This window comes from Hyaena hyaena, unplaced genomic scaffold (genome assembly GCF_003009895.1).
Source record: "Hyaena hyaena isolate Hyena2069 unplaced genomic scaffold, ASM300989v1 scaffold_83, whole genome shotgun sequence".
In the NCBI taxonomy this organism is placed as follows: Eukaryota; Metazoa; Chordata; class Mammalia; order Carnivora; family Hyaenidae; genus Hyaena; species Hyaena hyaena.
The window spans coordinates 2,815,265-2,833,810 of NW_024080715.1; the positions used below are offsets into that span (position 1 = coordinate 2,815,265).

At 35.0% G+C, this 18,546-nt stretch overlaps 1 protein-coding gene across 1 annotated transcript in view; it reads right to left on the bottom strand.

Annotated features, from left to right (window-relative positions):
* Positions 1–18,546, bottom strand: part of HCN1 (hyperpolarization activated cyclic nucleotide gated potassium channel 1) — a 387,066-nt gene that overhangs the window by 101,491 nt on the left and 267,029 nt on the right. Inside the window, exon 4 of the mRNA XM_039234146.1 lies at positions 9,369–9,587. Coding sequence (XP_039090077.1) covers positions 9,369–9,587 — 219 coding nt within the window. The remainder of the gene's footprint in view (positions 1–9,368; positions 9,588–18,546) is intronic.

An 18,546-nucleotide genomic window follows, 5' to 3' on the forward strand; every position in this document is an offset into this window, starting at 1 on the left:
GCAACTGCTGCAGTAACTTTGGAAAACAGAATGAAGCTTCCTCAATTACTCTATGATCTGGTAATTGCACTACTAGGTATTATCCAAAGAATATGAAAACATGAATTCAAGTGGATATATGCACCCCAATGTTTACTGCAGCATTATTTTCAATAGCCAAATTATGGAAGTAGCCCAAGTGTCTAACGACAGAAGAATGGATAAAGAAGATGTGACATTCAAAAGAAAACCAGAAAACCATGAAAAAGAGAAAAACAAAAAAGGATCAGAGAAAATCTTCTGAAACAACCAAAAAACAAGCAATAAATACCTATGTATTAATAATCACTTTGAATGTAAATGGACTAAATGCTCCAATCAAAAGGCATAGCGGGACAGAATGGATATAAAAAAAACCAAGACCCATCTATATGCTGCCTACAAGGGACTCTGAGCACTCTTAAAAATTTCAAATCTAATCATACCACTCTTTTGCTTCAAATTTTTACTAGACTCAGTAGTTCTACAGTACAACATGTTTAAGTGGCCCAGTGAGGTACTCCCAACCCGACAAATGTTAAATCTCTTCATTCTCATCGGAAGCCATTTCACTTTTCTCTGCTCTAATCACACTTTCCTGTGTGCTCTTGAATCATGGCAAACCTTTCCACGCGTGTATGCTTTCCCCCATGTCCTTCACTTCCCTACTCCCTTCATCTCTTTCATCGGCTTTCTTTGTAAATCTTTTTTTCTTCTCCCCACTCCCACTGCACCCCATATGAATCATGTCAAATTCTTAAAATCTCTTATCGTGTCTTTCCATTTCCCTTCATAGTACATTCCTAACAGACAGCTTCAGTGACTACATCCCACTGCTAAAATTTTGCAGTGGGTATCCTTTTCCCAATGTACGATTTTATCATTTCCATATTCAAAACTAATGGAGGTGGACTGTAACCCAATATTATTTCACAGTTTCCCTAGCAAGGTAGTTTTTCCTTCATTCACAGTAGACAAGTCAATATTCCCATACATATCCACCTCTGGGCCTCTTTAGATTTTATTCCTGTCTGCCAGAAATCTTCACAAAATTAGGGCTTTTTTCTGGGGCACTTCTCTAATAGTGACTATCTCTGCCTGTTGATTCCCAGGAGCTGAATTTAACGTACTCTAGTATGTTACAGTGGTAGTGTTGCCAAATGTTCTCAGGCCAAGGAGATCCTGCATTCTTCAAGAATATTTCAAGTGCATTACCATGCTCTGACTGAGCAAATACAAGTTACATTCATTAATTATTATCCATTGTACGTTCCTGTCAGATTAATGGATCCTGGTGACCAGGCTTCCACCTTGTGAAAGTGATTAATAATGTATTTATCTCCTTATGATATATAAGGAACAGAAACACAGTATAGCATAATACTTGAAAGAGAACTTTGGGGAGTACATTCAAATGAAAATTCAAACACTTCTAAAAAATTAAGTAGCTCAATCAAAAAAGAAAAATTGTAGAAAATGCAACTCTACTTTAGAGCCATTACACGAAGCTGTTAGATGAGCTACAGGTGATAAATGTAAACTACAAAGAATTAAACGAAAGATTGATAACGACCAATTTTTGCCATTTTGTACAGCCCTAAAACCATGAATACCTACAGTAAGGTAAGGGAAATTTCAGTCTATAACAGAATATTGGTATAGAAAGTATTATTGAGTGAAAAGGAATACCATACTCCTGGTAGAATATATTAAAATATAAAGGTTGGTTGAAAATCAGTGGTATAAGAGATTCACAATTGGCAAATATCTATTTTTCACCTTAGTTGAATTAACAGCTTCAAACTCTCTCCCTTTATTTGCTCCTGTCTTTATAACAGTACTTAGTTAATGTAAGACATTTTTCTCTGCTGGAAACAAAGTATCATCATTCTGCCAGGGGTCTGATTTGTTAGCAGCTCAAGTGGTCACATGAAACTAACCCAAGGGCTAGTTCACTGCTGTGTCCCTAGGAGAAAATCTTGAAGATATCCCCAGTCTTAGAAGCTCCTTGGCCTGAGAACATTTGGCAATACTACCACTTTAACATACCAGAGTACATTAAATTCAGCTCCTGGGAAGCAAAAAGTGTATGGTATAACAGCATTGGAAATCTTTCTGACTAATTAAGGAACCATGTGGGAGTTGTGCTCATGGCATTCTCATTTGTAAAGGAAGGAAGACTTTACAAAGAAGGAAGAAAAGCAAGTGAGACATTTTGCTAAATGCACATGGATTTTAGAGCTACATATTCCCCCTAAGAATGTTCCCAATGAAAATGAAGGCATCCAGCCATTTTTACTTTAAGCATTGGGTCAATTTGATTTCCCAAGGTCAAGGTCATTATGACTTCAAATCCTCTTTGCTTTTCTGAAGACAAATACTATCATAGCCCACAAAATTAGTAAACCAAATTAGCAGCTCAACTGACTAAATTTCTTAATAATGAAGCTAGGTTGAAAAGCAGGATGTAATTGTTTTCCTTTCTTTTTAACTGAGTAATAGCATTACCTACAAATTATTGTAGTTACTACTCCAAATTTTTCCTCTGTGCTCTGGTTATAGTCTTTTTTTTTTTTTTGAAGACTCAGAATTGCATGACAGGAATGATAAACTCACCCATCCATCTTTTGGAGACAATGGGTTCCATCATGTCCTAAAGGAGAACACACTCCCGATCAACCCAGAAACAAAAAATTGCTTCAACTCTGATGAAAGACACTTTGATAATGTACCTTTTACTTACAGAGAAATCAATCTCAGAATTCCAGAGGAGGAAGCATGCTGAAAATTAAGTTTTCACCTGTGTTTAAGCTAAATACATACATACAATACATAAGCAAGTAAGTACTGTAACATGAGGCAATATCTTTATAGAATGCTTATATACGAGTAAATAAACAACATAATTAATTTTTAAAAGATGTGTTCATATACACTCAAGTGGCAGCATTCAGAAAAGTTCAAATTGTGAACTCTTATTTCTGTATATGTTAGAATAAAGGCCAGACCAGTATACATTCTAAATCCTCACTGTCCCTTCTGAGTACTGTTGTAAACTCAGTATCATAATACCAAGGTTTCTGTGTACAGGGCTGAGCTACACAAAATCTGAGATGCAAGTGTTCCCATCATGGTGCTTATATTCCCCTGGACAGATAAAATAGATACAATAAACAAATTACTATAGGTTAAGATCATCAAAAAAGATGTCACAGCCCTCCCAAGGGAAGGGCAAAACCCATGTAAATAGGGAAATGAGTAAAAATACATAGAAGGGTAGGGTGAAAGATGTAATAGGTCAGACTCATTTAGCTTGCTGAGAAAAATTTATTTGCCTGGAAATGAAGTCTGATGGAGAGATTTGTAAGAATTTGAAAGTGGATTTGGCATCATTGGTCCTTCACCCAAACTCTTTCTGAAAGGCATATTACCAAGAAAATATCTACATTAACCATAATAACTTTAATGGATGTGAAATCTGCTTTATTGTAAATGGGATTTGAGTGGATTAAAAATGAGAGTAGGTCTTGGTGCTTAGCTTTTTGTCTTTGGCCATACCATCAGCTTATACAAATTTGGGAGATTAGATTGATTAAAAAAGAAAAAAAGATTTCTATGGATTAAGAAATGTATGTGATAGTCCTGGATAGTAGTTTTTCATTTACAAGAAAAAAATAAGAATTTATGGATTATGAATTAAAATCAAGAAAAAATATTTGCCTGGACTGACTAGATTTAGGATATTATGTTTTTGGTATGATTACATAAAAGTGTATAATTCAATATGGTTGCATATAGAATTACATACAACTCACTTTGATGAGTGAGAGACTACTTATATTAAACCATAACTTCTTAGTCCAAAAGGCCTTTAATGAGAGTCCTATAAACTCATGTGGAGATGAAGAAAATTGTATCATTGTTATTTTGGATAGATTTAGCTTTAAATTTCTTATCATTATTAAATTGAGAATATGTAATTTTTAAAAATTTATAGAACATAATCAATATTTGAAGTTTGGGGTAGCACTGGCTCAATATCTTGGGCTCTACCATCAGAAAGCATGGTCTGTGTAAACAAATTAGTCTTGCATCTGTCTTGGATTTATACACTCTGCTTCCTGGGTTCAGGAAGCCATTCAGTATTTCAGTATTTCAATATGATAATTTCTTCATATAATTAAAATGATTCTCTGGTCATATTCAAATTTTACATTAAAAATCTTTCATGTACATTAGGCCACCAAGGAAGTTGAAAGTTTTTCTTATTCTAAATTCATGATGTGTATTTTGTTGTAATTCTTGCTTCTTACAGAGGGAAAACTGTTCACCTAAAATATGCTATTACTATAATTATGTGACAGGAAAGCAAGTGACAAGTCTAAAAATAGTAGTGGGCTCCCCAGGGGTGCCAAAGTATATAAGAACTAAGGTGCCGTAGTATAAAGACACAGGATGATCAAAAGCATTTTCATCTCCTGAAAACTAGATGAACTGCAGACTTATCTAGAAAAGAGAGTAACTACCAAGTCAGTTAAAAAAAAAAAAAGAATACTCATCATTTTGGGTAGTTTTTCTAATTTTCAAAAAATGTTTATTTTTTTGAGAGAGAGAGAGAGAGTATGAGACAGAGTACAAGTGGGGGAGGGGAAGAGAGAGAGGGAGACACAGAATCCAAAGCAGGCTCCAGGCTCTGAGCTGTCAGCACAGAGCCTGACACGGGGCTCGAACTCACAAATGTGAGATCATGGCCTTAGCCTGAGCTAAAGTCTGACTGACTAAGCCACCCAGGTATACTTTGAGGAGTTTTTCTAGATAGATTCTTTCCAAATATCTAATTTTTAATTTTATTTTATTATACAATTATTTTATTTTATTTAAGTTTATTTATTCTGAGAAAGGGAGAGAGAGAGCACACATGCGGGGGGGACTGTCATCATGGAGCCCAATTTGGGCTTGAACTCAGGTATCCATGAGATCATGACCTGAGCTGAAATCAAGAGCTGGACACTTAAATGACTGAGTCTCCCATGTGCCTCCAAGATACATTTTAATCACTTAAAAATACATGGGGGCGCGACATAAAGGGCAGAGATAACAAAGTAAATGTTCAAGACGCACACATTTATCCAAAGAAACCATACATTTTTCAGTCAATATTTCCAAACTTAGTTGACTAGGGAACAATTATATATACAGTTGACCCTTGAAATAGTATGGGGATTAAGGTGATGATTCCACAGCACAGTTGAAAATCTGCACATAATTTTGACTCCCCCAGAACTTAACTACGAACAGCCTGTATAAAGTGGTCTTTCATATCCTGGTTTACAAAAGAAAATAGTAACATGAGGATGAAGATTCCCGAAGGTCTGAACTCCATCAGAGGTCCCCAGATGTCAAGAGGGTAGAGTATTTTCCTGATGGGATTAGTGAGAAGGTTTTTTCAGAGAGAGTGATTGTTCTGCTGTCTCTTTCTCAGTCCCCTTTGGGATAGGGGGTGGGAGGGCTACCTTCTAACACTTCATCTGGGGTGACAATTCAAGAAAACCACGTGGGGATCTCTGAAATAAGGTCACATAGTTGGGAGTCATGGGCCTGGGATTTGAATCACATATGACAGCACAGAATTAACTTGTGGACAGGGTCTGACTCCTGCCAAAGAAGTGGGGAAAGCTAGACACAGGCTCCTCATCACTTTGGCAGTAGAGGCAACAGAGCACTGAGGGATGGGGGAAGAGAGGAATGTAGGAGCGCTTTTCTATGGACCAGATCTGAGCCATACAGGGGGTGGAGGGCACTTTATTTCCTGGGTCCTGTCCAAGAGTACCACCTGGCAAAGCAAGGAGCCCAGAGCAGAAAGCGGTTGGAGATAACTACCGGATTTCACAGGACTAAGAAAGTGCAGGAGGGAGACTCAGTGGGTGTTACCTGAAGAGGCCAAAGGATCTCACACTCACACACACATACACAAAGTGTCAGATTTAATCACATGCCATACCCATCAAAGAACAGTAGCTTAACACATTTAGCAAGGGGTTAAAACTGGCTCTTCTTGGGGTGCCTGTGTGGCTTAGTCCGTTAAACATCCAACTCTTGGTTTCGGATCAGATCATGATCTCACAGTTGGTGAGTTCAAGCCCCGCACTGGACTCCACACTGTCAGGGTGAATTCTCTCTCTCTCCCTCTCTCTCTCTGTCCCTCCCCTGCTTGTATGCTCACTCTCTCTCTCTCAAAATAAATGAATAAACTAAACACAATGACAACAACAACAACAACAACAACAAAATGCCTCTTCCCTTCTCTTTAACCCCTCCTTGTATCTTCTCCATAATGACAAATAGTAGGTCCTAATAGGCTTATGACAGGAGACAGAAGACAACCTATGGAATAAGTCTGCCTCTCTCATTCCTGGATTTTAACCCCAAAAGGATCTTGGAGGGATTTTATTTGTTCAGAAAAAAATGACCCTAGCTAAATAAACAGTTGGAGACAAAAAAAATACGATTGCTTTTGGTTATTGCTGAAATTGAGCTTGCTCAATAGTCCAGTTACAGAAACAATGAAGCTTGCTAGTATTCCAGGGCAGAGCATCAGGAGAGGCACATTTCAAATGCTACCTGTCTTATGCTATAAAGTCTCCATATCTGACAGAAGAGGAAAATGTAGTTGTCTGAAATGCCAGAATACAAAACATGATGACCCATGAAATCAGCAGCATACATTGTGATTCAAGTCCGAGTTTAATCTGCAATGCTGCATCACATTTTTGTAGGGTCAAGAGTGAAAATGATGATGATGATGATGATGATGGTGATGATGATGATACTCTAGCCCGTTCAGATTATTATCATTGGGAAATTGTGTAGATAAGGATCTCATAATCAGAGGACCTAATGCTACTGATTAGGATAGAACAGCTTCAGGTTGGGAAAGCCAGAATGAACAGATATTCCCTAGGAAGACAGAATTAAATAACTTGAGATTCCAAACATACACAGTGGACTGGATAACTTGAAGTAGACTAGGGCATGCAGTAGTGCACTAGACTAGAATTGATCAGTACTTTCACTGCAGCCAAACTGTATGGTGAGTGATGGAGAGACAACAGACAATGTCAAGGAATGAATTCTGAGGCCAGATTAGGTGGGTTGAACCAGTGCATTTTGAATGACTACTATGAAATGTACTGGAACTGACTTGTTTTACCTCAAGAATATAAATTTATTTTTGATGAAAAATTATATCATTATTTTACAGTCATCCATGGCAGATGGTTCCAGTACGTAGAAAGACAAATATTAACTACAAAATAAGCAGTTTCTCGAAAAAGATAAACATAGAATTATTATTATATGACCCAGCAATTCCACTCCTAAGTACATGCCTAAAAGCAATGAAAACAAATACTCAAATTACACTTGTACTCAAATTTTAACAGCAGCTTTAGTCACAATAGCCAGAGGGGGAAACAACTCAAATGTCCATCAATTGATGAATGGATAAACAAATGTATTATATCCATACAATGGGATATAAATGAGCCAAAAAAGGGTAACAAAGCTCTGATATATGATACAATTTTGATGAGCCTTGAAAACATTTAAGAGGTATTGTATAACTCTATATTAGAAACATTCAGAATAAGAATACATATATTTGTATCCTTATATTTAAATGCATATATTTGTAATCAGCTCTTTTGGATTAGATTGTTCCATATGTCAGAAAAGAAACAAAGGATTAGCTTGGTATGCTTGTCCTCTATTAAGCCCTTGTAATCTCAAGAACTTGATGACTTGAATTATTGCAGGCATCATAATATCTTTGCTTATAAATGTCTATGATTGCGTAGTTGAATAAATTGGGTTTCCTAGTAAAACCTGTCTTTAAAGCAGGTCTAAAAGCATAAAAAATAGTGAATTCACCTAATATGAGGTGCAATGGGAATAAATGCAATACCAGAAATTGAAGATTTGTTTTTAAGGAAAATAGATACCAATGATGCAGACAGAAAGCAGATGGGAAAAGAGCATGGTTTTTTTAAAAAAGTAGTATCAACTGTAAAAGAAAAAAAAACAGTATAATAAAAACATATACCTTATTGCAATCTTATCTTAAATCCCCATAAAGTTAGCCCACATTCCTGTGAATGTACAATTTTCAGTCAAAGTCACCATTGTAAGAAGTTTCCTCTCCCTTACTAGGTGCTTTGTTTTTTCTGATTTAATTGGAGGCTTTATTTTAAAATGAACCTCAAAGCAATTTTGGTGGTTCATCTCTTCATTACTGCAGTAACAAAATACCAACTTGCTCACTGCAATAGTTGGTGGCAGTGTAATTACATTCAAGGGAAATAAAGTATCTGCATGCCTTTTCTCCTATTGTGTGATTATAGTGTTGAAGATGTCTGTAAATAAAACAACTGAAAAAATCTTTGGCTATGTTGTAAGTAATTATAAGCCTAACCTGGTTATCACTCACTAGAAGTATTCTAGAACTACTTTAACCATTACTTCCAAAAATGGTCTTTAGCAAGGTGTATACTATGTACTCTGCCATGTTTAACTAAACTTCTACATTATAAAAGCTTCCTTCAATTAGGAAATAGTCTTCTTTATCTGTCAAAAAGTTAAGGATGTTTGGGCAAATACATAAGTACTGTTCAATTATCCAAGGTTTAACCCCAGCCAAATTAATTCAGCATATGAAAAAAAAATCCAATGAATGTATCATTGCATATATTTACTTTTCTCTCTCTTGGGAAAAGTTTAGAGCTGCAATCATTTTAATTAACACATTGTGCAGAAGAATGCACGACAGCAGCTGTTAATATGCATTTTTAAGACTAGAGGGTATGGTGACTTATCTAGATATAAGAGCAACATATGTTCAGCTAAGCATATGGATTATAATATAAATTATGATTATAATTCAGAGAAACACAAAGAGGGACATGTGCAATGGCTGCCTGTTTTCATTTAACTGCTAACATTTTTCTAACATACACTAGAGAAGGCGTTATATTATTTTAACTGTGGAAATATGATAGAACATGATCGATGATAATACTTTAAATCAGCTTCATGCATTCTGAAACATGTAACTGTTTTTTCTGTGAATGTAAATTCAGATTAAAAAATGTTATTCAAGAAGGAAATTGGAAACAAATAAAAACTATAGCAAGCATCTTAAAGAAACCTTAAAATATCAAAACAGACTGTGTTTTCCTGCTTTATACATTTCATTTCATCATGTTTTTGATAGAGAAATAGTTTAATTACCGTGAACCTTATTAATTTAATTTACAGACAAGCTGGTTGAAGACAGTAGTGATAGAGCAAATTACCTTCTCTTGATATTGCCGCCTTGAGGAATCCAAAGACTGGATTAGAGCTGTGGCATGGCCGACGAACATGGCATAGCAGGTGGCCCCAACGATCATGCTCAGCATGGTAATCCAGAGGTCAGACATGCTGACTGGGGCCTGGGCTCCATACCCGATGCACAGCATGTGACTCATAGCTTTGAAGAGTGCATATGAATACTGCTTTCCCCACGAATCATTCTGGAACAGAAGAGAAAAGGGAAAACAGACTGAGTCATCAGGGTAGCAGAATAAAAAGTGAGTATGACCTGTACACAAAACATTATAGAATAATGACTATGGAGAAACATCCTTGTAATGGAACATTTACATGAGTACTTCTCTTTAATTGCTACTCAAATGACTGGATGTTTCCAAAGCTTGCCTACCACTAGGAAACAGAAATAATTTACTGTTAATATATGCATCCCCAGTCAGTTTTAGGTTTGTTTGTCTTTAAAACTAAAATTGCTTTTGGGACAATGCTGTGACTGCCATATAAAAATGGTGAGAATGAATGCGATGGGCTCATTCCAAAGTTTCAAGGAATTCTGGTCATTTTCTTGCAACATATTTGCAAGCTGAGGAATGCTGCAGGTAAGTATGAAGCTGATGGGCCTATGTTTAGGAATTTTTATCAAAACTATGATGTTGAGATTTAAAATCCAAACGGATATTTTTGCGTAGTCCTTAATTCTATATTTCTTAAATGAAAAAACAAACAAACATATTGTGGCAATGCAGGTCTGATAAATGGAAAGACTTCCCTGAAGTCCTCCTTCAGGATAATGTAGATGGAATTCAAATGTCAGGATTGATGATGGATGAATTTTGTTGGCTTTTTATAAAATGAAATAAGCAAATAATATCTTGGCAAACCCTCTGGGGAAAAAAGCAGACCTCTGAGATTAGTTACTGGATGCAGTTTCTGAATCCTTTCAAAAATTTATTCCAAACTCTATTCTAAAAATAAGCTATTCAATATATCTTATCTATCCTTTGATAAAATTTAAAGGACTATTTGGATCAATTTGTATCAAGTCTCTGGCCCAAGACTTACATAATTTATGAGGTCCACTGCAAAATGAAAATTTGGGGTCCATTAGTTCAAAGTGTAAGAAAAAAAGTGCTGTTAAAGATAATATATAATAATTTTTTCTTTAAAAATATTTTATTACTTATGACAGTAATAGTGATAGATGAATAACAACATAAATTTATAAATTTCAAAAAAATAATATTTTTGTGTCATAATTATATAGAATGCAATAAATAGAAATACTGTATTATTATGATATATTGGTAATATAATTTTTCTGGTTTAATTTTCTGAAAATCTATTTCTTAGGTCATCAAAATTAATACAATTATCAATTTCATTTTCAATTATAAAATTAAAGTGACATCATTTGTTTTGGCTAAGGTAAGATCACAAATAATTTCTGATAGTTTCTGAGAAATTTTAAGAAAGATCTTTCTGTTGATGTACCTACAACTGGAGCTATTTAGAATATCCTATAGATTGTGACAACATTGGTATAAATTTCTGATTTAGCATAAATTTTAGTACATCTGGAACTGATGATTCTAACAGAACAATTTTTCAATGAAGATTTAACTCTTTATACAAATTAGTTTCATGTATAATGTGATTTTTGATTAAGCCTTCTATTTTAAGATAACTATAAATTAACATGCAAATTTTAAGAAATAATAGAGAAACCATATACCTTTCATCCCAAATACTAACATCCCACAAAGTATGTGCAATGTTACAGCCAGGAAATTGACATAGGTACACTGCAATGATCTCATTCATATTTCACTGATTTACGGTGCTCTTTCGTGTGTTTGCTTAGTTTTAACAATTACATCACATGTGTAAGTTTTTGTATTCCTCACCACAGTCAAGATACAGAACAATTCCATCACAACAAAGATCCTCTATACTGTCTGTATATTGAATTTAATGTAAATGTATGTGCTGGCATTTTAATATTATCTCTGACATTTCCTATAACTCACTAAGGTTGTGCAAGAAACCAAAAGTAGTTTCATAATTCATATATAATTCAAAATGCCTGTTTATGTATTTTATTCCTTTACTTTCAATTATAAAACAAAATTATACTAAAAATTCTTTTCTTTGCTAATCACCGGTTCACTTAAAGTTATATATGAAAATAATGTTATTTTCCATCAAATATGATGATCTTTAAATTTAATCTGTATTTCTAGACAGGTGGATATTTGCTTTGCAATGTTGTAGGAGTTTTCAAAGATGGACATTGTAAACTGTGAATAATTCTAATAACTCCCTAATGTGCTTTATGGCAACATCCATGTGTACTTCTTAACTTTGTAATAATTTACTAACAAACTTTACCATCTGAGTTCCACAAGCATTGTCTTGGGATTTAGGCAGATTCAATGTTCCTATAGATACTGCAGGGATGAGATACTGGGACTGATAGGCAGCTGTCCTCTCACCAAGATTCCTGTCCCTGCTGGCAGTGGGGGGAGCTACCCCTACATCCCCCATTGCTGCTTTTGCTGCTGTTGCTTTGGGGGTTGCTGTTGCCACTGGTAATCTGGCCCAGTTTTGGCTTGGCCACACTGGGGACACAGCATCTCAGACTGCGGAGGCAGGCAGATGTGCACCTTGCCTTCAGGCCAATTGCTTGGCTTCTGCGTTGCCCGCTGTGCCTGCAGGTCTGAACCTGTGTATGCAGAGTGGCCCCCTGCAGCTCCGGTGCTCACGGTCATGTTCATGCTCCACTGTCCCAGCGAACTTCATTTACAGAACATAAATTCACAGATAAAGTTATTGAGAATATCAAGATAGCAGCAGTGGAACTTTATAACAAGCACAAGGTCCTTCTGGAAGTGGGTCTCTGTGCAACTACAAGGTCATGTCCACATATACACAAAGCCATTCCCGCCGTTGTCAAATTAACTTTTAAATTAACAGAAAATTTTAGGTTTTTTAAAAATATACTGAATATACACAGACACTTTTCATTCATGTTTTTGTGGCATTTTCCAAAATCAAATGTGGAAAAGTAGGACATGATAAAGCTTAAACGTCCAAACTCATAAACTTTGGAACTGCATGTGACTGCTGACAAAAATAACCATTTCCATTTGGTTGAAAGAGTTATGTTTCTTTTTAAAAATTTTTTAATGTTTATTTATTTTTGAGAGAACAGAGTGTGAGCAGATAAGGGATAGAGAGAAAGGGAGACACAGAATCTGAAGGAAGCTCCAGGTTCTGAGCTGTTAGCATAGAGCCTGATGCAGGGCTCAAACTCACAGACTGCAAAATCATGACCTGATCCATAGCTGGATGCTTAACTGTCTGAGCCACCCAGATACCCGAGTTAAGTTTCTTAAAGTGAAATTCACTGTTGCTTAAAAATAAGGTCTTGTTGCTCTATCCATCCATCCATCCATCCATCCATACATCCATCCATGTGTACACACACACACACACACACACACACACACAGGTAAAAATGAGATTCAATTTTAAGAAATGAAAATTATTTGCATATTATACTATGCACACAGTATAATGAACCCATGCACAAGTTTTCATATTGAGGAATAAACAAAATTCATTCCTTACACTTTTTTTTCATACATGAAAATTCATAGCTATACTCGTGAATAAACCTAAGGTTGCCCATATTCCAGATGCCCCAGGAACAAGAAATGGAGTATTCAGTTAACAAAGCAATGTGTTCTATAAAAATCCTGAATATACATGTTATTTAAAATGACATATTAAACTTCCTGAAATTCAACTCAGTATATACTGATATACTAAAAATGAATATCGCAAACCACACTGCCAAGTAAACAAAGGCTTTAATTCCTAAGATCTATTCAAAGAATGAACAGAAAAAAAAAAAAAAAAAAAGCTTGGTTTGTTTCTGACTGGCTTTAAATCTCTTCTGGGCTCCCTCAGGACTCCAATTCCCTTGTCGTGGTGACTTCCATCTGGTACATGATGATTTCCCAATGTTCCTGGCATCTACTCCTAGATTAGGGCTGGGGCCATGTCTCATTGATCATGTTAAACTCTAAATTGTGGGATTTGGTGGAGATACTAAATATTTTTGGTTGAAAACATTGTTGTTTGAAAAAAAGGGTGAATAAATAAATTTTGACTGTGCTGTTAAATCTAATGCAAGATTCTCTTCCCTACACAGGGGCATAGTCTTGTTGCTAAGGCATCTTGATGGACTTAGATATAATGGGAATAATTCAGAAGTCCAATGGGGTGTCCAGTGGAGACTGAATTTTAATTCTCTTTGTATTGTTTATTTCTTTGTTATTGAGGGGAAGCAGTATGTGGAGCTGGAGAAGAGAGTTTCAATTTCCCAGAGGAATGCAGTTAGATAATAGCCAAAGTAAGAATGTGTGTTTAGGTTCATTTTCACTTATCTTCTTAGGCACACACCAAACACACACACACACACACACACACACACACACAAACACACAGAGATTTTGGCTTTTTTTCCCTACAAAAAAGGATCATATCATATATACTTCTCTGCTTTTAGCTTTTATCACAGGAAAATTCCTCCAAACATTCTAGTGTTCATATAACTATGTCATAACCCATTGTTGATTTTGTCAGGTTAATTCTATTTTTCTATTGTTTTCTAGTTTTTGCCAATACAAACTCTGTAGTAAACAACTTTGTACATATAACCTTTATCTCTATCAAATAGATTCTCAGGAGTGTGTTTGTTGGGTCAAAGCGTAAAGTTTTTGATTGATTTTAAAATATATTGCCAGAATGTTTCAAAAGGCTTCAAGTGCTTTATTATATGATCGAATTATACCAACATAGGACTTGAATCCTATTGAAAGGAAGCAAATAAGTTACCTGTTAACTCTGATTTAATCAGGGATTCTCTTGTTTACATTTTAGGCAATGATTTACTAACAAATTGTTCCTTACAGATTTTCTATTATTTAGAGAGTTTGCTTAGTTAAGTCATCACTTCACTGAGGCATCACTGAATGTAATTATTTTTTTTTGAAGAAAACATATTGAGTCCAATTAACAAGAATGTATATATGTAAATTTGATTATTCCATCTGGCAACTTTCATACAGAAAAAAATATATTTTAGGTTTATATTCTAGGTTTAACTTAATTTATTTTCTAAGCATTTGTTTGACACACTGTTTATACTGTTACTTAATTTGGATCAGGGCTATGAAAAAAAAAGAAAATAAATATTTATTCTAGAGTTCCCTAGACCTTCTGACTTAAGACATTCAAACTCAAACTAAGCCATTTAGTATTCTGCCACAGGAATAAAAGTTCTTCAGTTCATCATCTTTCATAGGAACCAAAAGTCTATTAATTTATAAGGCTAAAATATTCCATTATTGAACACCTGAATGAATTCTTCTTTATCATTTAAAATCAAATATAAGCATGAATCTAAGTAGGCAAAATCTTAGCAAAATTGGAAATATAGAACTTGACTCAAAAATATATATATCAACAGCTAAAATATCAAATTTTCATCAGTTTCAATTTACTTCTTCAACCGCTGGATAAACTTATTATTTAAATCAATTACAGCAATGCCAATCAGATAGAAAGATACATTAAGAAGTTCTCAGGACAAGAATACAGGTGAGCATAATCTTCCTGAAGTCACAAGAAGTGTAGTGTAACAGGTCACCAATTCTGAAGTGTACCTTCACTTGAACATGAGTTTATTTTATCTGTATATAAGAGATCAGAGTCAGGTAATAAGCTATTGTTCTCCATCAAATCTACAGTGCTGACATATGGTAACAATGGATAGACATCAGGAGCAAGATTGATATTGATTAGTGATTGAAATAGAACTATCCTTGTTTTTAAGAATTCACTTGAGTGTTTTTGTTTTTGGAAGTATGTCTTCTAGAACCACTGGATTTTATATTACAAAAAGAAATATTTAAGAAACATCTTTGAGGAGGTCTCCTAGCTGAATTAAACATTATTCGTGACTTTTTTTTTTTATAGAGCATAGTAAGTGATAATGTCAGTAGGAAGACAAGTGGAGATCAATTCACTGAGGCCATCCTAAGTTGAATTATTCAGTAGAAACACTCTACATGCAATGCCTAAGGAGACTCGGGGAAAAGGCTGACAGCTATGTCGTATGTAAGGTCAAAATGTGGATAAGGAGAAATAATATTTCTTAAAAAATATATGATGTGGCATTTCCCCCCAGTACAGTGCTTTGAAAGAAAATATTAACTCCAATGTAGGCAAGAAGAAACGGAGACTGTCAACATTGTGCTTTGATTTCATAACTGCCAACCTTGTTCCATAACATAGCACTATGTTTTTAAATGTATTAGGGAGTAATGAATTATTTCCATTCAAATCACATGATAGAAGCTCTTGAAACCTTGAAATACATATTTGTATTTTTTAAATTTTTTCTTTTTATTTCAGAGAGAGAGGGAGAGAGCGCACATGGGAGAAGAGCAGAGGGAATGAGAGAAAGAATCCTAAGCAAGCTCCATGCTGAGCATGGGGCCCACTCCCATGACTCTGGGATCATGACCTGAGTCGAAATCAGGAGTCGGACCCTCTGCTGACTGAACCACCCAAGTGCCTCCATACTTGTATTCTTGACAGTATTACCTCCAAATAATTTAAATGCCTGATTTCTAGAAATGACACTTTAAAGAATAATCTATAATTACATACATTTTTCAGTTGGAAAATGTATTTATTTTTCTTACTTGTAACTGTTATGATCTGCTTCCAGACATTTGTACCTCTGACATCAATCCTTTTGCATTATAGAAAGATTCAAATAGTTTTAGCAATAAAATATAAAGCTACTGCATAACTAGATTACTGTTGCCATAAAAAGAATAATGTTTGGTCATTTTAAATTCTAGACTTGTTGCCTGGACAATTAATCCCTCAAATTCTAAATATATGTTTTCCTGTTTCAATAGCAGATAAAATACAAAATCAGCATTAGGTAGATTTATAAATTAAAATTTAATGATGGTTGAGATTATGGATATTTTTCTCATATTTCTTTAGTGCTAGTGCATTATTTTAAAATAAAAATTAAACATATCATTGAGTTATTTAATTGATGGGTCTATTGGTCCAAATTTTTTACTCAAGAGTTAATTAATACTTCTTATAGAAAGGCCACAAATCAGATATTATTTCAAGATTTTAAGTGTGGGGGCACCTGGGTGGCTCAGTAGGTTAAGCGGTTAAGCATCTGACTTCGGCTTAGGTCATGATCTCACGGTTTCGGGTTCAAGCCCTGTGTCAGGCTCTGTGCTGACAGCTAGCTCTGAGCCTGGAGCCTGTTTCAGATTCTGTGTCCTCCTCTCTCTCTGACCCTCCCCTGCTCATGCTGTCTCTCTCTTTCAGAAATAAATAAAACATTAAAAAAATTTTTTTAAAAGATTTTAAGTGTGATTTTTCTATAATTAGTACTGTGAGCAAAATACTTTCATTACTTGTTTGTACAAGCAAATATAAGCAAATGTATTTTATTTTAATTTTTAATGTTTATGTATTAGATGAGAGAAAGAGAGAGAGAGAAAGAGGACAGTGGGGGAGGGGCAGAGAGCGAGGGAAACACAGAATCCAAAGCAGGCTCCAGACACTGAGCCATTAGCACAGAGCTTGATGTGGGGTGCAAATTTACAAACCATGAGATCATGACCTGAGCTGAAGTCAGACGGTTAACTGACTGAACTATCCAGGCGCCCCAGCAAATATATTTTAAATAGTTTTGCACATATATTATCCATAAAAATATTTTAAATATATGCTTAAATATAAAGGAACACTGGAAGAGATTAGCATACACTAAGAACTTAATTCCTTATGAGGTACTATTCTATGAACTCATTGTTCCTCATAACATTCTTGAAATCTGATATTGTTCTTAGAGGTAACAGATGCAAAAGTTAGAAAAATTAAGAAACTTGCTCAAAGTCACACAGACTTGTCAGTGCCAAAGCTGGAAGTGAATCACTGGTCTGTTTGAACTACACTATAAACTGTCTCCATTCTGAAGATCACAGCCACATATTTCATAACCATGTTTATAAGTAAAATACATAATTCTAATGTAGAATTTTAAAGCATTTAAGAACATAACTGTAGAACAGAAATTCTTTAAAATATATGTTTCATTTCAACTAGCAAAAGGGAACCTCTACTGTACCTTAAGGGAATTTAGAGGAAAAATGATCTCAGGTTTTCATCAGAGAAAACCTCTAAAGGAAAATTCCCTGGAGAGTTTGAGGTCAATGAAGATTGTTGGGTCATGCAGTCATATTTCACTTTTTCCCATTGGCCAAGAATGCTCAAAGGGTTCTCTTTTTTTCCTCCTATCCACAAAGCCCAGGATGAAGCAAACTCTCCTAGCATCTAATAGGAAGAGTCTTCTGGAAGGAGGTCCTTGCCTGAGGCTTAATCCTCAGAGTATAGAAGAAGGTGCATGCCACATAGGGAGGCAGATCAGTCTGAACCACTTATCGATGCTGTGTGCTTCCATTAACACCTGGCCAAAGTAAAATAAGTAATGGTGGCATATCTCCAATCATATCTCTAAATGCCATTATTTAATATGCACTTTTAAATTAATTGTATGGGTTTTTGTAAAGCAACTCTGCACTGATGATTTTCAAATTAGTAGATCATCTCTTTGATGGCACTCTCAAGTTGTATAACTCTGCTAATTAGAGGTTTTAGCATATTGGTAGTTTTAAAAACTATTAAAATTACAGTGACATTGAAGTGAAACAAAGAACTATAATCCGTTTTGGTAGGCTCAAACTTCTGCCTTTCATAAGGAAAGTGGCCACCTGGGACATATAAGAAGCAGGAGTTATGAACAATTTTTCAGCTTGAATGTAGACCTTGGGTGATTATTGTTAATTATTAGATGATAGAATTTATTGCATATACTGTATTTTGTTTATATAAATGTTTGTTACCATAGGAAAAATAAGGCATTATATTTTTCTTCGTAGGTAATTTACATATATGTCAATTTGTATGGCAAATGGTGTAACTTAGAATTTTTACTTTTCTGGAAGATTAAATGAGAGACATTATATAAAAGGCTGACATAAAATGACTCTA